The sequence below is a fragment of the Chiloscyllium plagiosum genome, chromosome 6, assembly GCF_004010195.1.
Source record: "Chiloscyllium plagiosum isolate BGI_BamShark_2017 chromosome 6, ASM401019v2, whole genome shotgun sequence".
NCBI lineage: Eukaryota > Metazoa > Chordata > Chondrichthyes > Orectolobiformes > Hemiscylliidae > Chiloscyllium > Chiloscyllium plagiosum.
In genome coordinates, this window is record NC_057715.1 from 11,793,791 (window position 1) to 11,819,515 (window position 25,725).

General features: G+C 40.9%; 1 protein-coding gene across 2 annotated transcripts in view; it reads left to right on the forward strand.

The window, feature by feature from the left end:
- LOC122550454 (nectin-1-like) overlaps positions 1-25,725 on the forward strand; it is a 61,044-nt gene that overhangs the window by 17,334 nt on the left and 17,985 nt on the right. For both annotated transcript variants that reach the window (XM_043691196.1, XM_043691197.1), the window contains exons 4-6: positions 1,322-1,466; positions 12,126-12,292; positions 21,882-21,960. In XM_043691196.1, the coding sequence (XP_043547131.1) occupies positions 1,322-1,466; positions 12,126-12,292; positions 21,882-21,960 (391 nt within the window). The remainder of the gene's footprint in view (positions 1-1,321; positions 1,467-12,125; positions 12,293-21,881; positions 21,961-25,725) is intronic.

Below are 25,725 nucleotides of genomic sequence, written 5' to 3' on the forward strand. Positions count from 1 at the left end.
AATGGTACAGACACAATAGACAGAATTGTCTCATTTTGTGCTGTGATCATTTTATGACCTTGATTGAGGTATGCCTGAGACATTCAATTGATCTTCAATTGAGAATACGTTTCCTGAGTAAGAGTAAACCCTCATTTGGGTATAATCCTCAGCTCTGCTGTTCAATAGCAGTCATCAATTCCCACGCTGTGTTTGAACTACTGTACAATTATCCACACTGCCTCATGGGTCACATTCGCTCATTTGTGACAACAGTAATGTCTTATAAAATCATAAAATAGAAAAGGTGGTCGATTGGTCAGCTAAGTCAGTTCTTATTCTTTGAAAAGCCTTCTAATATTTTCAATTCTCTTGGCATTTTACCATAGTATGTATCTCGTTTGCTTCTGAAATGTACTATTGACTCTGCTTCCACTACTATTTAGTGATTTCATTTCATAACCACTCATGGTGTGAAAGAGATTTTCAGAATTCCTCCTCTGAATAATTTGCCAATTATCTTAAATGCATTTCTTGTTACTGACAAATGTGCCTGTGGGATCAGTTCTTCCCTATTTACTGAACAAAACATATATAATTTGAACTCTTCTATTAAATTTTGCCTTTGACCTCTCTGTTCAAAGGAGAACAATATTAGCTTTTCCAGTCTCTCCACAATCTCCTAATCTCCTAAAATGTAATGCCTAGAATTGAACACAACACACTAAATGAAGCCTAACTAATGTTTTTTTGTAAGCAGCTGTTTGGTCGTACAGAAAAAACGAAACAAATTTTGTTGAAGCATTTCATCTTGTACTCATCAGGACAATTCACAAGAATATCAATATAAGGTGAAGCAATCTATTTAGAATATGAGAGAAAACAGTGCTGATTTGGTTGGCACTTAGACTCAGATTGGTAGAATCAATATCATGGAGAATGCTCCAGTTCGATGATGACTGAAAGTTGACTGTCAAGCTTTGTTTAAATTTAACTGAGTCAGGTTAAGGCATTGCCATGAAAAATAACCTAGCAAATAGCTATTACTTTTCTGTTGAGTTGAAACACGATCTTTTTATCTGTAAGGAACAAACAAAAATAGTCTTCATATTGTAATGATGGAATGAACAGTGTTATTCATTTGTCTAGCAATTTCTATGTCCTGGTTCTTGACAGAATGAGATTCTACAATGCAGGACAAGGTTACGCACTGGCGGCTGGAAATCTATGAAAAGAGAAATTTATGCACCTTTTCTGATGTGGAGTTTCATCATCTGCCATTACACCCTTTGATGATTAATTCAGGCTGTTTCCATTGATTCTAAAACCCTTTCTTTCACAGGTCCTTTTGTCATTGCAATTAAAAAAAACAAGCATATTGTTCAGGGGAAGAAAAGGAAATTTAACTTCAACATTACGGACAGCGAGCAAATCATTGAGTTTAAGATAACTGGTTTTGTGGACCAAATTAACTTAATCTGCTCGAAGTAAGTGGAAATCGATACATATATCTACGCACATGTGAGACTTTTCTTCATACATTACACCAACGCTGAATTTAGAAAGGTTCAGACATATTCACAAAGTGAATGACATATTACACAATTTGCAAACTGAAAGCTAAATACATCAAAAACAATTCTTCCACTGCCCATTAAAACAAATGGGCTGAAATTAATGTGTGTTCCACAGCCACTTTCCAATATGCACCGCTCTTAGACATCACTGCCCAGCTAATCTGGCGATTAATACATATTAGGTCGTTATTGTGCACTGCTGTTTTTGATTGAACATGAACAACACACGCTGGTGTCAATGTAAGTTTTGTTTTTGCATCATAGCCATCACTTTCAGGCTATGGATTGAGATGTTGAATTGTCGAACCTTTTGTATTCAGTGGAGCTATAGATTATTAACCTTCTGTTACACAAATTTTGAATGGAGAGGTTTGTATTATGATCTCTTTATTTAACTGTAAATAATTTTTTTTTTTAAATCCTCCATTGGAGGTGGACATTGCTGGCTGGGATAACATTCATGACCCATCCCTAATTGCCCTTAAGAAGATGAGTGGTACTGCCTTTTTGAATATTAAAATCCATTTTGTGGCATTAGGAAGATACTTCCAAGACTGTGACCCTTTGTCAATTATGGAGAGGTAATGTATTTCCAAGTCAGGATGGTGAGCAGTTTTCGGGATACTTGCAAGTGATGTATACCCAAGTAACTGCTGCCCTTTGTCTGTCTAGATGATAGTGTGTGTGGGTTTGAGAGGTGCTGTCTAAGAATTTCTGTAGTGCATTTTCCAGATAGTACACACTGAATACTGGTAGAGTGGGGGAAGTTTTTGGACGTCATATTTTCTTCATTGTTGGGATTGGGCACCATTGTCTGGGTCAGCATTTATTGTCCATCCCTGGTTGTCCTTGAGAAGGTGGTGGTTAGCTGCCTTCTTGAATCACAGTAGTCTATTTCCATAGTCACAACAATGCTGTTGAGAAGGGATTTCAAGGATTTTGATCCAGTAACATTGAAAGAATGGAGATACGTTTCCAAACCGATGCTGAGTGGCTTGGAAGGGAACTTACAGATGGTGGTGTTCCAGCGTATCTGCTGCCTGTGTCCTTCTAAATGATAGTGGTCATGGGTATAGAAAGTGCTGCCTAAGCACCTTAGTGAATTTCTGATAGTACTGTTTGATGGAGAGGAGAGTGAATGTCAGTCAAGTGGCACCAGTCAAGTGGGTGCTTTGTCCTGGATGGTGACAAGCTTCTCAATTAGTTTTGGAGCTGCACTCACCCAGCCCAAGTGGAGAGCACATCATCACAAACTAGACCCTGTGACTTGTAAATGATAGAGAGGAGGTGAGTTAGAATTCGTAGCTTCTGATCTTTTCTTGTCGTCACAGTATTTATGACTGATCTCTTTCAGTTTCTGGTCAATGGTAACCATCAAATGTTGACAGTGGCATATTCAATGATCATAATGTCAGTAAATGCCAAGCTAGTTATTGGAGATGTTATTGCTGGACACCTGTGTGCATGGCTTGCATAAAGATTTGTAGCTTGGATGCTGGGAAGTTGATTTGCAGACGTTTTGTCCCCTGTCTCGGTGACACCTTCAGTGCTTTGGAGCCTCCTGTGAAGTGCTGCTGCATTGTGTCTTCTGGAATTTATTTGCTTCCATTCCTGATGCTTCCAGTGACCAGTTCCGGTTGTTTGTTGTAGTGGCTGGTATATTGGGTACATGTCAATGTGTTTATTGATAGAGTCCATGGATGAGTGCCATGCTTCCAGAAATACTCTGTGGCCCTCCTCTATTTGGTTTGTTTTATGATTGTTGTGTTGTCCCGGTTGAGACAGCCCATTAACTGTCAGCCATGCTTGGACAACAACTCACCAGAACAAAACACCCTCCACCTATCATGTGCAAGACGAATGTAATTTACAAGATTCCATTCAAAGACTGCATGAAACATTATATTGGACAAACAGGCAGACAACTAACAATCTGCATTCACGAACACCAACTAACCACTAAATGCCGCAACCAGCTGTCCCTAGTAGCCACACAGATAGATAACAAGGACCACAAATTCAACTGGGACATCACAACGATCATAGGACAAGCCAAACAGAGAACAGCCAGAGACATTCTACAAATATGGCACTCATCCACAGACTCCACCAAAAAGCACATCGACCTAGACCCAATATACCGGTGACTACAATGAACAACTGGAATTGGCTACCGGAAGCAGCAGGAACGGAGTCAAATAAATTCCAGGAGACACAGTACAGCAGCACTTCACAGGAGGCTCCAAACCACTGAAGATGTCACCGAGACAGGGGGGGGCGAAACTTCTACAAAGCAACTTCCCAGCTCGGCGAACATACCCACACTACGATTTGTGTGCATGCACATCATTTGCCATTTAGTGTTATCTTCAAAACACTCAGTGTTATCTTTAGAATTAGTTTTCAGTAATGAGAAACATTATTCAGCACAAACTCAAATCCTGCACCCATCTCCTTTTGATATACAGGGGTCTAAACCAACTGCTATTATTCTCCATTTGAGAGGGAGAACAAGCGAGAAACTCAGCTTATTCCCAGGGCTTTGTTGATTTCATTGGGGATTGTTGCAATGTAGGGCTGATTTTCAGGCTTTGTGGAGAGGCAGTAACAGTCATTTTCTGTTGATGCACTTGATTCTTGATAACTTGATTGATATCAGTGAGTTGCTGTTTGACAAATCCACAACATTGACCCACATCCTGCTGACATAAAACACAAGGGGTTCAATTTCAATGTGCTGACTATCTACTGCATGCATGACAGGAGAATCAGGAAGCCTGGTTTGCTACTTGTTTTTAACTTGCCTCCTGTCTACACTTCGTCCCATCATGTCTCTTCGTGGAAAGGGGTAGCAGCATCCATACTCATGGACGAGTGAAAATTACAGAACTTTTAAAATTTAGCTCCTTTGTGGCATCACTTGCTGGGCCAGTATTTATTGCCTGTCCCCAGTTTCCCTTTAGAAGGTGGCAGTGAGCTGCCTTCTTGAAGCACTGCAGTCCACCTGTTCTGGGTCAACCCACAATGCCAGCATGGAAGGAATTCCAGGATTTTGGTCCAGCAACAGTGACAGAACAGCAATACATTTCCAAGCCAGGATGATGAGTGGTTTGGAGGGAAACTTTCAATTGGTGACATTCCCATGTATCTGCTGCCCTTATCCATCTAAATGGAAGTGATTGTGGGTTTGGAAGGTGCTGTCTAAGGATCATTGGTGAATTTCTACAATGCGTCTTGTTGATGGTGTACTTCTGCTACTGAGCGTCGATGGTGGAAGGAGTGGATGCTTGTGGATGTGGTGCTAATCAAGTTGGCTGCTTCGTCCTGGATGGTGTTAAGCTTCTTGAGTTTAATTTGAGCTGTATCAATTCTGGCAAGTGTGGAGTACTCTATCATACCCCTGATTTGAGCCTTGTAGATAGTGGACAAGTTTTAGGGAGTCAAGAGGTGAGTGACTTGCTGCAGGATTCCTAGTCTCTGATCGGCTCTTGTAGCCTTGCATTTATGTGGTAGGTCCAGTGAGTTTCTGGTCAATGGTAACCTCGAGGATGTTAATATTAGGGATACAGTAATGGTAACTCCATTAGTTCATCTCTTATTGGAAATGGTCATTGCCTGGCCATTGTGTGGTGCGAATGCTACTTACCACGTGTCAGCTGGAGCCTGGATATCGTTCAGACCTTGTGGCATTTGAACATGAACTGCTTCAGCATCTGAGGAGTTGCAAATGATGCTGCACATTGTGCAATCATTGGTGAAAATCCCCACTTCTGATCTGAAGATGAGAAGGATAGTCAACGTGGCTTTATGCATGGGAAATCATGTCTCACAAACTTGATTGAATCTTTTGAAGAAGTAACAAATAGGATCGATAAGGGCAGAGCCGTACTTGAGATCTATGTGGACTTCAGTAAGGCTTTCGACAAGTTTCCCCATGGGGGACTCGTGAGCAAGGTTAGATCTCATGGAATACAGAGAGAACTCTCCATTTGGATACAGAACTGGCTCAAAGGTAGAAGACAGAGGATGGTGGAGTCTTGTTTTTCAGACCGGAGGCCTGTGACTAGTGGAGTGCCACAAGGATCGGTGCTGGGTCTGCTACTTTTCATCATTTATATAAATGATTTGGATGTGAGCATAAGATGTATAGTTAGTAAGTTTGCTGATGACACCAAAATTGGAGGTGTAGTGGACAGTGAGGAAGGTTACCTCAAATTACAACGGGATCTTGATCAGATGGACCAATGGGCTGAGAAGTGGCAGATGGAGTTTAATTCAGATAAATGTGAGGTGCTGCATTTTGGGAAAGTAAATCTTAGCAGGACTTATACACTTAATGGTAAAATCCGAGGGAGTGTTGCTGAACAAAGAGACCTTGGACTGCAGGTTCATAGCTCCTTGAAAGTGGAGTCGCAGGTAGATAGGATAGTGAAGAAGGCATTTGGTATGCTTTCCTTTATTAGTCAGAGTTTTGAGTACAGGAGTTGGGAGGTTATATTGCGGCTGTACAGGACATTGGTTAGACCACTGTTAGAATATTGCAATTCTAGTCTCCTTCCTATCTGAAAGATGTTGTGAAACTTGAAAGAGTTCAGAAAAGATTTACAAGGATGTTGCCAGGGTTGGAGGATTTGAGTTACAAGGAGAGGCTTAACAGGCTGGGGCTGTTTTCCCTGGAGTGTCAGAGGCTGAGGGGTGACCTTATAGAGGTTTACAAAATTATGAGGGGCATGGATAGGATAAATAGGCAAAGTATTTTCCCTGGGCTGGGGGAGTCCAGAACTAGAGGTCATAGGTTTAGGGTGAGAGGGGAAAGACATAAAAGAGACCTAAGGAGCAACTTTTCATGCAGAGGGTGATATGTGTTAGGAATGAGCTGCCAGAGGAAGTGGTGGAAGCTAGTACAATTGCATCATTTAAGAGGCATCTGGATGGGTATATGAATAGGAAGAGTTTGGAGGGATATGGGCCGGGTGTCGGCAGGTGGGACTAGATTGGTTGGGATATGTGGAAACACATAGGCTTTAATTTAACATCACATTCAAAAAGTGGTACATCCATTACTGCAGCACTCCCAAAGTAATGCACTGAATTAGCAGCCCCATAAACTCAAACTTCTGGGTGTGATTTGAACCCACGATCTTTGTGCCCAACTCTAGCCAGTTGAGCCCCTAAAGTGGGCAGTTAGTGCCCCAGCTCAGGCCCTCATTCCACCACTGCATCAATTTGACATATTGTCGGGGTCTCTTCTAGTGCAGTGATAGTGTCCCTATCTCTGATCCAGAAAGAATAGGTTCAGTCCAACCTGCTCCAGAGCTGTATTATAGCATTTCTGAACAAGTTCATTAGAAAATATCTCTAGCGCTTGGCAGGAGAGCTCTGTAGCCTGGGAGGTTTCAGTCTTCAGGCTGTTGGCCAGTGAAAGGAGGCTATATCTTTCCAGAGTCACGTTAACCAGAGGACCCACACAATAATTCTACCTCACACCATCACCCTATTCTCCCTGCTCACTCCATCACTCATTGTGACCCTCCTTGCTGTACCTCAATATTCTGATCTTATCTCCAAACATTGTTCTTGCCTCACCGGCAATGTCCATCACTCTGTAAGATAGCTGAGTGCAGAGTGTTGGCTTTTGATTCATCAGCAGCTCTGAGAAATTAACTTATTCCTGGAGGCAGAGGGAGGACTTGACATAGACTAATTAAAGAGGCACTAGCTGAAAACATTGAAGAGAGCCAAGTCAAATAAGCAGAGGTGGGCTTTCCCCTGAAAGTTTGGCAGTACAAGTATAAATACCAATCCCTAGATTTAAAGGATGTGATTAAGGTAATAGAACCGTCCAACTTGGATTACTATTTCAAATTAAGTTGTGAGTAAAGCACAAGAACAAGCAGATAGAAGCTATTAAAAGCTGCATTTCGGTCTGTTATCTGCAAGTTATTTTCCACGTAAAGAGTGAGTAACATTTGAAATAAACTCTTAGAAAGAATTGAGAGGTGGAATTATGTACAAATGTGGACATATAGAACTTAGGAGTAGGACATTTGCCCATCAAGCCTGCTTCACGTTTCAATATAATCACTCTTTCTCAACACAATACTCAGACTGTCCCCCAATATGCCTTGATGCCGTTAATGTTGAGAAATCTTTGGAACTGAGTAAGAATTACGTGGACACTATATTTGAGAATTATAGTGCCTCCATGGATAGAGGAGCTATAATGGGTTGAATTTTTAAAAAAACTTCATTATCTTAGAATCATGGAGTCATACTGCACAGAAACAGACTCTTCAGTCCAACTCGTCAATGCCGACCAAGTGTCCCAAATTAATTTAGTCCCACTTGCCTGTATTTGGTCCATATTCCTCTAAACCTTTCCTATTCATGTACGTGTCCAAATGTCTTTTAAATGTTCTATCTGTACCTGCATCTATCACTTCCTCTGGTGGCTTATCTCATATACGAACCATCCTCTGTGTGAAAACGTTACCCCAGGTCTCTTTCAAATCTTTCTCATCTCACCTTAAAAATATGTCCCCTAGTTTTGATTTTCCCCCACCCCCCCACTTCCCTCCTCCAGAGGAAAGATCTTTGCTATTCGACCTATCAATGTCTCTCATGATTTTATAAACCCCCTACCCTCCAATGAAAAACATCCCAGCCTCTCCAGCCTCTCTTTATAACTCAAACCCTCCAATCCTGGCAACATCCTGTTAAATTATTCCTGAACCCTCTCCAATTTAATAATATCCTTCATATAGCAGGGCAACCAGAATATCTCCTTAACGCAGGACACTTTATTTAATGGACTTTTGCAATGACAGTGAGTCTCTATTATTGTGAAAATGACAGATGAGCTTAAAAGTTAGAAATCCTGGCCTGAACATAGCAGCTATGATTTTTTATTTAATTTTTGGGCGATATGGTATGTGAACAGGTGAGGGTCAGGAATGTTACTTGTGGGCCTAGTTGAGGCTGCTGTAAATCAGCTGCTGGTTGCACTTCTGCATGAATTTGGTCACCTGGGTATCTGAAAAACAAATTCTCAGATCTTAGAGGAGAAGGTCTGAACGTTGTGGATTCATCTGTATAGCCAGAGTATCCTTTCAGAGAGGCAAGGTATCCTTTGACTATAATTCAGGAACATCATTTGTTGAAGCTTTTCTGCCACTACGGGAGGTCAGCTTGCATCTGGGAGAGGTAAAGTATCTTTGGGATTGCTAAAAGAAGGCAAAAATGTGTAAAAAAGATGCATAAATTACCTGGAACTATGAATTGTCAAGAAGAACTGTCAAAAGCACCATTCAAATGTCGAGTGGAACAGGGGAGCTGTCAAGCTGCCAAGCTTTGTAAAGATATGTTGTTATGGTTCTGTTCGCCGAGCTGGAAGTTTTTGTTGCAAACGTTTCGTCCCCTGGCTAGGCGACATCATCAGTACTTGGGAGCCTCCTGCGAAGCGCTTCTTTGATGTTTCCTCCGGTGTTTATAGTGGTCTGTCCCTGCCGCTTCCGGTTGTCAGTTTCAGCTGTCCGCTGTAGTGGTTGGTATATTGGGTCCAGGTCGATGTGTTTGTATTTGTCCTGTGTTTTTGTGCTGAATATACGTCGGTGATGTTCCACACTGTCGGTAGATGCCAGTGTCGTACTGGTACTGAAACAGCTTGGCTTGGCAGGTGTCAAGTTCCAGAGCACACGTCGTGAGTATTATTGCCAGAATGTCGGTAGCATCCAGAACCTTTGCACTATTTGTCCATTTCTTTGCTGTTATTTGAAGTGATGGCGAGTCAGCGCCAGCTACCTCAGGCGGCAGAGCATAAATCTCCGAGGTGTGAAATCGTTCGCCACGCTCGGTACATTCATTTTACAGCTTAGTTTTCCTAGTTGGATCCCAGCTCTCCATTCCACTGGCAATGTCACCAGCCAAAACATGCTCTCTCTTTCTCTCTATCTCTCACTCTGTCTCTGTCTCTCTCTGCCTCTCTCTGTCTCTCTCTCTCTGTCCCTCTCCCCCTGTCTCTGGTGCTCGCTCTCTTTTTCTCTCTCTCTCTCGATCTCTTTCTCTCTGTCTCCTGTTTCTGAGTGAAAACTGTCCCCGCTTTACTGGAAATGCTAGAGACAAGTTTGTAGGTGTACCCGAATGTAAAATGCAAGGTGTCCCCTTCAAGTGTGCAAGTTCCACTCCAAAACTGCACCAAGCAGAATGTTCAGAGTCGCAAAATGAGAATGATTACTTCACCACGCTGCCCCCACTACCCCCTATATCTGCAGCTTCCCTTACACTCAACACCTGATCCCGAAGAAGGGTTACACCCGAAACGTCGACGTCTCCACCACCTGATGCGGCCTGGTTTAGTGTGTTCTTCCAGCCTCTTGCCTGTCTATTTTGTATTCCATCTTCTGTCGTTCATCCACAAACTCCATCAACAAACACATCGACCTGGACCCAATATACCAACCACTACAGCGGACAGTTGAAACTGACAACCGGAAGCGGCAGGGACAGACCACTATAAACACCGGAGGAAACATCAAAGAAGCGCTTCGCAGGAGGCTCCCAAGCACTGATGATGTCGCCTAGCCAGGGGACGAAACGTTTGCAACAAAAACTTCCAGCTCGGCGAACAGAACCACAACAACGAGCACCCGAGCTACAAATCTTCGCACAAACTTTGTAAAGATATGGAGGCGCCGGTGTTGGACTGGGGTGTACAAAATTCAAAATCACACAACACCAGGTTGTAGTCGAACAGGTTTATTTGGAAGCACTAGCTTTTGGAGCGCTGCTCCTTTATCAGGTGGTCTGGATGAAGGAGCAGCACTCCGAAAGCTAATATTGTGTGATTTTAAGCTTTGTAATATTCTTGTTGTTTAAATCTTTGGTGAGAAAGTCTGGAATGGTAAACTAAAGTGCTTCATATTTTAATCAGTCTGTTGATGTAAGCCTGATGGCTATTGTTACTGGACGCCTGGCATGAAAAAAATATCCATTATCAGTAGCATGCCTGCAATTTCACAACCTGATCAGCAACTACAAGTTGATATAGAGTCTTTGAAGTGGGACTATGAATTCTAATGGATGTTATGAAAAGTGATATACATTCAAATGATGTTTATGTTGTTATAAGGTGTAATGTAGACAAAGAAATGTAAATGTAATACATTTTTGTTTCAAGAATGAATATTTTCTTTAAATGTTAAAGCCATTTAGAACTTTATTATAATTCATCCCTACATGCAAGCTGGAACCTGCCTATAGTGGATATTGAGTGAGCTGGCATGGTAGGTGGTGGGAAAGACTGGTGGTTGAGGTGACAAGGCTGGGCATCACTTGGCACTAAAAGGGTAATAGAGGGTAATCAAAAGGGTAATAGAGGTTTGGCAGAGAGGAATAGGCTAGTATAGGCACCATATAGGGTCATGGGGATGACCAACCCGGTATTAGTTGGCATAGTTCTATAAAAGACCTTTGGGTGACAACAAGACATGAGGTAGCATGTGTCATAGCATGGGGTAAACTCTCCTGCTTAATTTAAACCAGCAACACAGAAAAGAAATATTCTGTACAATAATCTGTGAAACTTTGAGAGGCCAAGTACTATTTAAAGTAAAAATTAACAACTCTACTTCTTAAAGTATGACAGAGAATGATTAACTAACAATTATTTACAACTCCTTCCTCTAACCTATCTTTTACCTTCCCTTTTATAATACTGGTCTGATGAAACCCCTGATTAAGATTTACAAAACAAAACTTCTTATCGCAAAACCAGGCAGCTTTCCGTTCTTCTCTGCATTCTTGTCTTCTTTTTTACTTCTTGGGGATTTTGCTTCACGTGTTACTGATCGATATAGGTACCTTTAAGAGAGCAATTCTCTGGGCAGTTTGCAGATGGTGTTGGTTTGGTAGTTCTCCTCCCAACTGTTCAATTTTCATCAGTCTTATACCCCCAAAGCATCGGATTGTGTCATTGGCTTTTAAGATTGTCAATATACAAAATTCAATCTTGATTGCAGTTTGGTATTTTTTGGGTTATAATTTAAACTGATTGGCCTATTTCAAATCTGTTTTTTGTCTCCAGGTAATCAACTACACTAGCTACCCCAGTAACTGGACCACATGTTACATTGTGTTTTATTGAGAACACTTGGTGGTGTCACTGCTAGCTTTTAATGCTCTTAAAGGAACAGTACACCCAGATCTTCATAACATATGTGTTGGTATGGAAAGGAAATGGGGAGTATGTGGAGGTGGTGAAGGGGTATGACAGGTGAGGGCTGGAGGAATGTTTTCTGGCTTTTTTTTCAGATCTGAAACAGAGTGCTGAGGAAAGCTATCCACCAGTTCATCTTAGTCCCTGGCAGACTCCCCACTTGCTCCACACTCACCTGCTTCCCTATACTCAAAGACTGAAAGCAAATCAGTTTCTCAGCAGCAGCAGCAGCAATCAAAATATATACATCAAAGCTAATGTCAAATATTTTGCAACAGAATGTACATGCAACAAAATGTATTTGCCAAGTACTTTTCTTTTAACATTTTTTGAATAACTATCTGTTCTTTTCTAAGACAAAACGATTCACTTCCTGAAGGCATTGAACTGATCGAAAATAAGCTCAAATTTAAAGCACCTCTGAAAGAATATTATGCTGGCATGTATATGTGTGAAGCATCTTATCAACACTGGACAAAGAAAACATATTGGGAAATTGAGATCACTCCAGCTGAAAACCAATGTATGTATTTATATTTTACTAAGAACAATTTTGTTTGATCCAAGATGGCTTGGGTAGAAATCACAGGGCTTCAGGACCCTAACATAAATTGATTCTTTCTATGAACCAAGTAAACATTGTATTTGTAACATTATCATATAAACAAAAACCTACATTGAGCATCCACTTGAAAACAGGTCAAGGCACCACATGTAAAATTCAATCTTTAAGGGTTTTCCATGAAGGTTTCACCATTGACAGGTTTGGTTCCCTTGTAAATGCATCATTCTGCCCAGCAATGTTTTTACAGCTATGATATGGGATAACCCTGTTAAAAGCAACAGACCGTTGTGTCACTAACCTAATTGCAGTATGGATTACTCTTGACAGTAACAGGCTGGATTTTTTTTGCAAAGTTGGAGAAATTGTGTGGGCCTTTAAAAGTAGTGCATGGTACACAATTTTGAGACTCCTTGTACCCCAAGTTTTGCTAGTGTACGAGAAGAGTGTGGGAAATGTAACAGCACATGCATTCCAATCTTAGCAGTTCCTCTACTGTGGTAAAATCACCTCATCCCAATAATTTCAATGAAGTTGAAGCAGCTTCCCCTGGATTTGTGATTGACAGTCTCTCAGAGGAGTCATGAATGATAGACTAGATGCTGGAAGCTTCTGACAGGTAGTTTAAAAAGCTTTTATCCATGTGCACAACCCCCACCCTCCAACACTCCTTTTACTCTCCACGCCACCACCCGCCCTACACCCATCCTGATGACCACTCATACACCCCATGCCAACGTATGAACTTTGCCCATTCCCAAAATTTCTATGCAAACTCAATCCCTTGTCAGACCCTGTATGCTGTGTAGAGAACCATTAAATCCTTCAGTAATAATGACAAGTGCAGAAAAGCTTACAAAAACAATTATTCATCACTTTCTTTTGAAAAGCTGTCGCTACCTGAACCCTATTGAAAGTGTGAATCAGCTAAACTCTTAAAATATCACCTGTATAGAAACGATAAAGTTGACAGTCCTTGCCTTGTGCAAATAAGCATCAAGCTATTGACAAAATAGATGCAAGAATGAAAACCTGTTAATTAAGCAATGTTTTCCTTTACATGCATCCCTTTCAACAAAGTGTGGATACCTGGGCTGCCGACTAAACATGCACCTTCACCAGCAACGCCCCCACCCCCACTCCCCGTCCCCTCTGGAGTGAAAATCCCACCAATCAATATCGTTTTTCTTAAGGCCAACTCAATATGCTAGGATTTTTCCCAACTTCTGCTAAAAAGATCAAAATCCAACCAAAAGCATGACCAAAATAGCACTGCTATAAAAGTTGCTCCAAAATGTCTCGGATCGGGTTGTGATGCCTGTTTGCAAGCATTATATTTTTGAGGCACCCTTCAACAAGAAATTCAAGCAGGCTGAAAAGCAGAAATTGTTGGAAAAGTTCAGCAGATTCTGTTTTTGTTTCTGATTCACAGCATCCACAATTCTCTCAGTTTTTATCCAAGCAGGTTGTTGGATAATATTTAGTTAATTGATGTTGAGAATGCTAAATCAAAGAATGATTGGGTTAAAGTTGCATTCCAATTTTTGAAGTGTCTTTTCAATAAGCCTTTGAGAGTTGTTTAGTGACTCCATAGAGAAGCTGCATTTTTGTGGACTTGGTATCGGAGACATCATTACAAATAAAAACAGAAACCCAGTGACAGTCTTAAGGAATCTAATACATTTACACGAGAGTTACCATAAGGCTCAAAAGCAATATACAATAAGATGCACCAGCGTGTACAATCCTTCCATCACAAAAACACTTTATAGATATGAGTGTAAAAGTAAATCATAAAGATTTTAGGTGCTGACTTTGATGAATCAGGACATAAGAACTGAGATAAATTGCATTCATCTTTTTTTGGCCCACTGTCTACCCCAGTGAGATGCCCTGCCTACACTCCCAAACTATTTATCTACCTTATTGTTGATGATTGATAACGTTCGAACATAAAACATTACAGAGCAGTACAGACCCTTTGGCCCTCGATGTTGTGCCGACCTGTGAAACCAATCTGAAGCCCATTTAAGCCCATTAGCATCCATATCTTTATCCAATGACCATTTAAAAGCCCCTAAAGTTGGGAAGTCTATTACTGATGCAGGCAGGGCATTCCATGCCCTTACTACTCTCTGAGTAAAGAATCCACCTCTGACATCTGTCCTCTATCTATCAGCCCTCAATTTAAAGCTATGTCCCTTCGTGCTCACCATCACCATCCGAGGTGATGGTGACATTTTCCCTGATTGCCTGCCTGACTCATTACGAGTCTTACCACCTTAATTTGCAATGCCAATTCCATTGTCAAACTATAATTTTCAAACATTCAAATGGAAATTGCCCTCTAAACCACTCAATGAATCAAATTTTGTATAGTTCAGAAGTGGTCCCATTGACTGCTTTGATTCCTGTGGCTATAAGCATGGCCAATTCATGGGCAGTCCAAATCATGTTTTATTTTTGCAGCTTATCCAATGAATTTTGTCAAGTATATAACAATTTTATTCCATCCTTGAGATGAATCAATTTCTCTTGCATCGCATACTCCGTTAGTCTAACATTGATGCTTTTGAAAAGGATGGAAGCTGCTGTTAAATCTTGGGTGATTAAATTAATCGCCATCTGTCAAGATTGGCAGCTTGGATAATCTGATCTGTTTCCCAAGGAAATATTTGCTCTCTTCAACACACTCTTTGTCTGGTTCTAAGTTTTGGAGATTTTGCATTGGACCAATACTTTGTCCACCTTAAATCAGAATAAGAAAAGGAGGCTATTAGGGCCATTGTGCCTGTGCTGGCTCTTTTCCTGAATTTCAGAATAGGATATGGGGTCATGGACAACATTTTAATGGTAATACTGACTGAGGTTGACTTTGAAGTGCTCTTTTAAAGTAACCTAACAAAGCATTCATAAAGGATGAGACTGCTACATGGTAGTCGTAACTTACCTTATAATTTTCTCCCATTCAAGGACATACCAATTTCCTTTTACTTATAAATCTCCCGACACCCTTTCAGGCAATGGTTTTGAGTTCACATTAGTGTACTGTGCAAATTGACTCTTCACATCTTACCATTTTTTACCTATTATCTTAAATTATGTTCTCTAGTTACGAGCCCCTCAGTCAGTATGAACAGCTTCTGCTGATTTATGCCATTATAATTCTTTTTTTTTGTTCCTTCAATGACATTCACCTTCATCTCTTTGCTTTAAAAAGAACAAGCTCGTTATTTCTAGACTTTCTGCCCACCTGTAGTCCCTTATATTTCATAAAGGATGAATAATAAACCATGTAACTGACTTTATTCTGTATGAAAACTTTACTCTCTCATTGGCAGTCTTATCTTATTTCTTTGAACTTTTAATTAAGGTGGCCACCAAAATGTGTAGGTTGAATTTTATTAAATTCTGGCTCCCTGTACCTTTGCCATTGAAAATGTTCTGCTCTTCCTTTTTATTGGAACTGTTTATTTGAAGAATTCTCCTCTATATTGCAAGCAGTTTTTTCTTTGTCCAGCTCTATTGCTCTCAGAAGATGATTGAGTATTATTACCCCAGTAATCTTAACATAGATCGAAAATCTTTGTTCTGAGGAATGGACTTTTTTTTTAAAAAAGTAATTCCCAGGATGTGAGCATTTCGGGCACTTATTGCACGTTGCTTTGTATCCTGGGAAAATTTCCACACATTTTCTTCTTGCAACACTACCGTGTAGCAGTTTCATACTTTATGACTGCTTTGTTAGGTCACTTTAAAAGAGGACTTCAAAGTCAACCTCAGTTAGCATTACCATTAAGATATTGTCCATGGCCTCACGTCCCATTCTGAAATTTGCAAAATCAGATAACCCTAGACTATTGAAACATGACTTCCATGAGCGAAATTGCTGGTTGAGGTCGAGGTGGAGGGACATCTGCTGTACTGAGTCAATATTTGCATCAAGACAAGCTCTATAATTCAACGCTCAAAAACTGCAACAAACACTACATTGGACAAACAGGCAGAAAACTAGCCACCAGAATGCACGAATATCAACTAGCCACAAAAAAAGATGACCCACTCTCACTAGTATCCTTACATACAGACGAGAAGGACACCACTTTGACTGAGACAACATATCCATCCTACAACCAAACAGAGGTGTGCACGAGAATACCTAGAAGCATGGCATTCCACCCAGAACTCTATCAACAAACACATTGACCTGAATCCCATTCACCACCCCCTGAAAAAAGAACAGGAAATGACATCACCACAGGAAATGACATCACCAACCTAAGGAAACCTAAACACATAAATAGAAAGCAGGCCATACCACCAGTGCTTGATCTAGAGGCTCACTGATAATATTACTTAGTATGGTGACAAAACGTCTGAAAACGAACCTTCCAGCTCAGCAAGAAAACCTACATCCATATTGTAGCTCTGGCAGAAGGAGTGCATTGGAAATCAAATCCAGCTGTTCCAAAGGCTATACTAAAAGTGTAAAGACCTTATTCAATCACCAAAAATGGTAAATTTGTTTATTTTTATTACTGTGAGCTAGGACTAAAGAGGCTTTTCAATAAATTCAAAAATAACACATTTATTACAGGCAAATTAAATTTTTAAACAAATGGCAAACTAGTTTTTTTTAATTCATTCATGGGATGGGGGTGTCACTGGCTAGGGCATCACTTATTGCCTGTCCCTAATTGCCCACAACCACATTGCTATGGGTCTGGAGTCACATGTAGGCCAAATATTTGTTTCCTTCCCTAAATGACATTATTGAACTAGATGAATTTTTCCTAACAATTGACGATAGACTCCAGGTCATCATTGGACTTTTAACTCCAGATTTTTTTGAACTTAAATTCTACCACCTGCCGTGGTTAGATTCGAACCCAAGCTGGCAGAACATCACCCAGGTCTCTGGATTAACAATCCAGTGATAATGCCACTAGACCTTCACCTCCCCAGCTTATCAGATAAGCTACTACGTAAAATAAACAAATCTTTGTTTAATGCCAAATACGCAAATATTCATATACACACTTCTGCAGAGGTCTTGAGAGAGGAAAGGAAAGGGAAAACTATGAGGAAAGAGAGTCCAAAAAATATTGGTAGAATGAGTTTGGTTCCAAGATTCTTCAGTTTCATGTAGACAATACTGGTGGTTCCAGAATGATGGGAAAAACTGGACCAGCCATATAATACTGTGGTAACTAGATGATATGAATTTTGCAGCGAAGTCATGTCCCTTTTCACTCACCAATGCTAGACCATCATCTAACAAAGCACAAGTTATGAATGTGATGGAATACCTCCATTTACTTGGATGAGTGCAGTTCCAATAAGGCTTTAAACAATCAGAAATATCTATATTAACCACTTAATTGGTGCCCCAGATACCACCTTAAATGTTCACTGTCACTCCTGTAAAGTGGCAGCAATGTGTACAATCCACACGATGCATCACAGCAGCTCACCAAGGGTCCTTGGACAGCACCATCCAAATTTGAAGGAGAACAAGAGTAGCAGATGCATGAGAACACCCAAGTTTCCCTTCAAATCACAGACCATCCTGACTTACACATGACCAAGGAGTTCAAGTAAGCTATTCAGCCCCTCCAGCCTATTCTGCCTTTTAATAAGATGATGGTTGATCTGACTGCAAACTCAAATCCACCATTCCACCTCACTCTGATAACCTTTTACCCCTTTGTTTACCAAGAACCAATGCACCTTTATCTTAAAAATATTCAAAGATTCAATTTCCACCATCTTTTCAGGAAGAGTGTTCCAAAGATAAAATGGCCCTCTGTTTTAAAAAAAAATCTCAGCTCTGTTTTAACTGGTGGCCCTTTGTTTCAAAAAAGTGACCCCTAGTTTCTAGATTCTCACAGAAGAGGAAACATTTTGTCCACGTTCACCCTGTCAAGACCCTACAGGATCTTGTAGGTTCCAATCAAGTGATCTCCTACTCTTCTTCCAGTGGATCTAAGCCTGACCTGTCCAAACTTCCCACATAAGAAAACCCTCCCTAAACTGCTCCCAACAGATTTACATCCTTCGTTAAACAGGGTGAACAATACTGTACTCTGGCTGTGGCCTTATAACTTTCTTGTATAACTGAAGCATTAACTCTGTACTTTTGTCTTCAACACCCATCATAATAAATTGTAACATACCATCAACTTTCCTAATTATTTGCAGTACATTCATATTACTCTTGATTTATGCACTCAACCATTCTGAACCCTCTGTATCTCATAGTTCTGCAATTTCTTACCACTTAGACAGTATGCTTAACTTTTATCCTTCCAGTCAAATGGACAATTTTACATTTACCCACTTAACCTTCTTGACCTTTTCGCATCCTCCTCAGACCCTCTTCACAATTTGATTTCCTTACTGCCTTTTTATCGAAAGCGAATTAGACGACCGCACATTCCGCCTCTTCAGATCATTTATACAATTTGCAGATATAGCATTCCCTGCCCAACAATGTACCAACCAACCTTGTGAGTATTTGGACACCTGAGGTGGGCAAATTGTACTGGGAGCCTTCCTAATACCCATCATGCTCCTTGAGGATAAACATCCAGCAGGAAAATTGAGAGTTGACAAAAGAAAGGAATAGCTGAGTTCAACTTTGGAATCATAGAATCTCCACAGATAAGACAGGGGCTATTTGGTCCATTGAATCTGCACCGACAATTTGAAGAGCATCCCATCCAGTCCCATCCTCATAACCCCATTTTTACCATGGCTAGCCCACCTAGCCTACAAACCCTGGACACTATGGGGAGGGGGGGAGGATTTAGCACAGCCAACTCACCTAACTGCACATCAAGGAAATCACATGCTCACCTTTCAATGAGCAATGTTTAAGTCTAGTCACAATGGCAGAAGAACAAAGGCGAGGGTAAAAATGAGAATTCAAATAAACATAAAATGACTGATGTAGAAGAACAGAGTTCAATACTTCCTCCATTGTCTATTGAGTTTTTTTGACTCAAATAGGTGCCTGATTTTGAAGTGTTTAAGTTCTTAAGTTAGTCAATTCTAACAGCCAGCTTCACCAGAATGGCAAATTGTTGACTGCACAGAGAGTTCCTGGAACAGTTCGCTGAGAAGTTTTGATCCAACAGGGGGCAGATGTCAACATGTCGGAACTGTATTCATGAGTAGGAGAAAAGAATTGCACATTGGTGGAATCGAAAAGCATTATGATAATTGTATAGTTCAAGAACTGTACTGGTCTAACAACTCAGATTTCAACTCCCATAAAGGCAAGTTGAAAAACTGAATTCAATATATCTGGTCATTTGTGGGCTAGTAGTGGAAATTTGACCATGAAGTCTGTCTGATTGTTGTAAAATTCCACCTTTATTATTACTACTTCAAAGGGAAACAATCTGTGCAATAATTGTGAATGACTGAGTGGGTGAACATGCTGTAGTTTAAAGATGCAGGCTATTGATGTGGAGACATTGTACAATAGAACACTGGTGATACTGAAATACTTATGAAGTGCAGAAAAAAAATTAAACAGATGGCCACAGTATTAGTCTTGTGTATAGTAGTGATAATGCAATGGCATCTTGAGAGATGTTAAATCAATCAAGCACAAGTATACATAATTGGGTTCAAGTACTGAATTACTACAATCCAGTACCAGTAATAGGGAAATGATGAGAGGCTGTACATTTAGAGATTGATGGACATACTCCTTGCTTATGTTGTTTGTGTAAAATCTTGCCGTTGTTAATTGTAGTCAAAGGGGAAGATTTCAAAGTCACAGCACAGGTTAGTAAAGGTACAGTCCCAACAGACTGCAGACTGCTCTCTCATTAGATAAAGACAAATGGTGATCAGTTATTCTGACAGGCAGCATAACTCAAGTGAGGGGAGGGGTTGAGGAGGAGAGTCCTTCAATGGTAACCTCAGCTGGTGTGGGAATTGCTCCCATACTATTAATATTGCCCTGCTTTGCAAACCAGCCATCCAACCAACTGAGCTAACTGATGTCCTGCAGCATAAGCTAATAGCAGCAGTAAAGGCATATCCCTTCTTTCCACAAACTTAAATTACACTAAACGTCAGTACTTAGTTTTAGAAATTCTTCCATGGTTTTGTCCTTCTCTGTCTCTGTAACCTCTTCTAGCTCAAGAGCACTCGTATCCTTGGCTTTTATTGTTTTGCCATTGGTGGTGAGTGAGGTTCCTGATATAGACTGGTAGTGGCTAAATTATCCTGATACAGACTGGTGTGGTTAAATTATCCTGATAGAGACTGGCAGTGGGTGAGGTATCATGATACAGACTGCCAATGAATAAATTATCCTGATAGAGGGTGGCAGTGGATAAATTATCCTGAGAGAGACTGCCAGTGGATGAGGTATCCTGATAGAGACTGGCAGTAGGTAAGGTACTTTATACTGATGAGCAGCAGATAAATTATCCTGATACAGACTGGCAATGGATAAATTATCCTGATAGAGACTGGCAGTGAGTAAGGTATCCTGTTAGTGACTGGCAGTGGGTAAGGTATCCTGATACACACTGGCAATGGATATATTATCCTTATACAGACTAGCAGTGAGTGAGGTACCTTATACAGACTGGCAGTGCATAAATTATCCTGATAGTGACTGGCAGTGGATAAATTATCCTGATACAGACTGGCATGGTGAATTAGTTTTGACACAGATTGGAAATGGAGGGAGGATTCTTGTTGCACACATCTTGGCAATGGTTTTAGCAGAGCCATTGCAAATCCATCTAAAACCTAAAACAAGTTCAGTGCAACACAGACAATTTCAGTTTCAGAATAGGGTGAGTTAGTAAAAAGTTGAAACTTTATTGCTGGAACAGCACAGCAGGTCAGGCAGGGAAGTGGAGGAGATGCGGTGGAGGGCACCGTTCAACTTTGATCTCCAGCATCTGCAGACCTCACTTTCTCCTCTGAGTTAGTAAAAATACATGTTAGAGACTAACCAGAAAACCTGCCATATTAATGTGAAATGCTACAACACCTGCACAATGCTGATTGTTTCCTGTTTTAACATTTAGATCAGCCTGTCCTGATGATAGTAGTGTGAGTAGAAAATGATATGAACCACAGGCCGATATGTGAGTAATGGGTAGTGGTGACTTGTATTTATGGCCTTGTTCAAAAGTTGATTCAGGACCAAAAAAGCTTTTTGCTTTGTGTTGTTTTCCTTCTTTTCCAGGAGATACAAGAATATATTAATTTCCATTTGTGCTCCTTGTGAGGGAAGTAGATTGTAATGAGTCCAGGAATTTCATTTGAAGATTATAAGCTTAAGAACTGCTGGTTTGTGGGATAAAATCACAGGCAGAGTGGTTTCTTATGCTTTATAGGTTGAACAGACAATGGATAAGATAACACTTTAAGCGGTGCTCTGTGTGTCTTGTCTAAAGGATGTAATTGAAATTTTTAATACCTGTGTTACAAGAAAAGGAACTAGCAATCAATTATAGCAAATAAATTAAGTGTTGTGGATGAAGGAATAAGTGATTGTGATTTATTATTGCAGGGCTTCCTACAAAAACCGTTCTACCAGCATTATGTATTTTCCTCGCAGCCAGTGTTTGTGTCTGCTGTGTTTTAAGATGGTAAGTTGGTTTAAATTCAGATTTATAAAACTAATCCTATCTGAAGTGTCACATTTATCCTGTTGAATTATCTGAACATTCTTTTGGTCAGAAACAAAATTTTTTTACAATGGAGGTTCGACAGACTGAATTGTGTTTTTGTATAGTGCCCATAAAATAGAATTTGCACCACGATAGTGTCCACCAGATGGGCAAACTCCTGAGAAACATTCTGAAGCAGGTTTGCTCCAGGGATTTTCTACTTATTCATCGAAGTTCAAATGTGGAAAAAACACAGTCCTAAGTTTTTAAATTGTCTACAAAAGCATGAAGGGTATAGACAGGGTGGATAGAGATAAGCTTTTTCCCAGGGATACAATAACGAGAGGTCGCGTATTCAAGGTGAGAGATGAAACGTTTAAGGGGGACACATGTGGAAAGTACTTTACACAGAGGGTGGTAGGTGCCTGGAACGCATTGCCGGCAGAGATAGTAGAGGCAGGCACGGTAGATTCATTTAAGGTGTGTCTGGACAGATGCATGAGTAGGTGGGGAGCAGAGGGATACAGATCCTTAGGAATTTGGCGATATGTTTAGACAGTGGATTTGGATTAGCTCAGGCTTGGAGGACCGAAGGGCCTGCTCCTGCGCTATACATTTTCTTTGTTCTTTGTTCTTCTTTATCCATGAAATCAGTCCTTACACCTGAAAGATTGGAGGGTGAGTATGTCTCTGAAATAATTGCACAGAGGCCAGTATCCTGTCACCAAGTCACCCTTTATTCACATGTGCACAGTATATGAACTCTGACCAGCCAGCTCAGAGCCAGTCCGTAGAGTAAGTCTCCTCCCTGACTGGCCCAGGTTAACATACCCAATCAGGGATCATCTATTCAATGAGCTCCACCTGGCCAACATTATTCCAAGCACCACAGTCTCAGTCCTGAGCTCTGATAAAACAAGACATCGAACCGGAATTAGGCCATTTAGCGCATTGTGTCTACTCCTCCATTCAATGAAGTCATGGCTGATCTGGGATGGTGTGTTGCTGCAGTGAGGGTACACTAATCAGTGGTTAAGAAAAAGGATTGAATCTTAGATCCTGTGTTGTCAATAGGAATCAGCATTTTGGAGGGGACATTTGGTTGGAAATTGCAGCCATGCAGGTTCTGATACTACTGGGAGTTGAAATGCCTATCAGCCATGATTGAATGGCGGAGTGGACTCGATGGGCCGAATGGCCTTATTTCCGCTCCTATGTCTTATGGTCTTACTGTACATCTCCTGAATTTAATAAATTGATAACCACAGGCTGTGAGGTTATAAAAATCTTCCTGTATGTACCATCCCTTGTTGGAAATGCAGGAGTTTTCAATTAACCATTAAAAAGCTTACTGAAGTGCTGACAATTTTTGTTATGCTTTGAACTACATCCACCAACCTGCGCCAAACTTTGAGACCATTGAGGATCAAAGCAAATAACACCAACAGGACAGATTACTTCAAGACTGTGTCTGCTAGTTAACGGCAGATGCACAAGGCTGCTACGTAAAGGCTGGTTTTCCATATGTCACATCTGCCATTTAAATGCAGCTGTTGGTGGCAACTATTTTAAAGTGTGTATGTTATACACGTGGAAAACAATAGACAATAGGTGCAGGAATAGGCCATTCTGCCTTTGAGCCAGCACCACCATTCATTATGATCATGGCTGATCATCCTTAATCAGTATCCTGTTCCTGCCTTATCCCCATAACCCTTGATTCCACTATCCTTAAGAGCTCTATCCAACTCTTTCTTGAAAGTATCCAGAGACTTGGCCTCCACAGCCTTCTGGGGCAGAGCATTCCATACACCCACCACTCTCTGGGTGAAGAAAAACATGCTTCCTGCCTCCAGAGTGTCCAAAGCTGTTTACATTCAATGAGCACAGAAATTCTACTAGATGTTCACAGAGGTAACACTTCAGGGTCAGTCTGAATGGTCCTATGTTTTCTTTTCCCTACAGAGGGAGTATCAGGAACCCATACACTCAAGAAATTCATGATCAATCAGTTTGTTAATTGACAGGCTGGACAGCACATGCCTTAATGCTCAAAGGGACAGTTTCTCACATTGCTGTCCCACCAAAAGTTAATGTCAAAAGTTCAGGTGTATACCATACATGATAGTCAAAATACTTGGATAAGCATTACATTTATCGCAGGTGCACATGGTGGTGGTGAGGAAACATGGTGCTTCCACACTCTGAAGTTGGATAGTTTGGTCTCTCAAATCCACAGTTAACTAAATGAACTGGAGCATTCAATACAACAACAGGAGCTCACAGTCTATTTAAAGAAACATGCTTAGGGTACTGTTGCACTACCTCGCTGATCTTCCTTAATGAGCACTCATTCTCTCTCACTCTGAATACTCTTCAAAGTACAAACCCACAAATTAGAATCAGGAGTAAGGTATTTGAACTTGGGCTTGCTTTGGTGCTCAATAGGATTTGAATGTAATTTCAGCTCCATTTTCCTGCTAGCCCCAATGCCATTTGATTCTCTTTTCAATCAAGAATCAAGCATGGCTTGTGGTGAGAGTGTGTAATATATTATTGTCATTTTAAAATAAAGCAGGTGTATTTTGGTTAGTTCTGTGAAGTATTTTTGTCAGAGTCAGAAAATTGTAGACCTCTTATTTTTAAACCACGTCCCCTCGTTCTGGTCTCTACAAATGTGTTCAGCTGAAGAGTCACCACATCCAGAAGCATGGAATCCATGCCAGTATCAGCCTAGAGGATGCATTGGCACCAGCTGGTATTTGAGCACCTACATTCAGGAATTTCAGCTCCTCCAGCTGACAACAAGCTTACATGTGGGGTGGAATTTTGTGCCCTCTAGAGAGTTTGGTGGTGGGAAAGGGGCAGATGAGACTGTGACACATTCTCACTTCTAGTTTGATTAAGTCTAAGATGCAACGAGCTGTGGGTGGTGCCACCCCTCTGTTAGTTGGGTAGTTAATGCCACCACATCCCACTGTTGCTGGCATTAACCCCCCCCCACTTGAGCATGTCAAGCAAATGTAGCTCACTTGTTCAAAGAGACTTGGGGGTGGATTGAGGGTCCCAGTGTCAGGAAAGGGGATAGGGAAGGGGGCATGGAGGGGACAGGTGCAAGCAGCTGTTTCAGCTGAGACCCTTCCCCACCACTCCCCTCCCCCCCCCCGTTATCACTCATTGTCTTGGTTGCAGGTCCATGTCATACCAGCAAAAGCCACTGCTTTTCCAGTGGTGCAGTTGAGTACAGAAGAGGTGGTGCCTTCTGATTGGTCAGCAGTTTTTAGAGGGCAATACTTTCACTGCCACCACACACTCACAATGCTCCTTGATCCTGAAGCTGACCTGTTAAATGTCTGAGTGGTACGAGTTCTGGCAAGACTTCACAAAAAGAGGTGATACACAGGTCTTGACATCTCTCCAATCAGCAGCCGAGAGTCTGCCCACCATTATCTTAACACGGTTTCGCTCAGAAGTACCTAACCAACACACAAAAAATATCCTGTAGCGTCCACACTTCAAAGGATGGGCACTCGACCAAGCTGAGGAACCCTGCCATGCTTCCATTCATTAGAGTAACTAAATATATCAGAAATAAACTCTGAAAAAATGACTCTCCAGTGAGCACACTCCCTTGTGTTCCTGCCACTTTTTCCCCTTGTTTCCTAATGCTTATGTTACCTCTGTTCTCACAGGGATCAGATTAGTTATTGTTTGAAGTTCAGTAACAAAGTCAGTTTAAGTTAA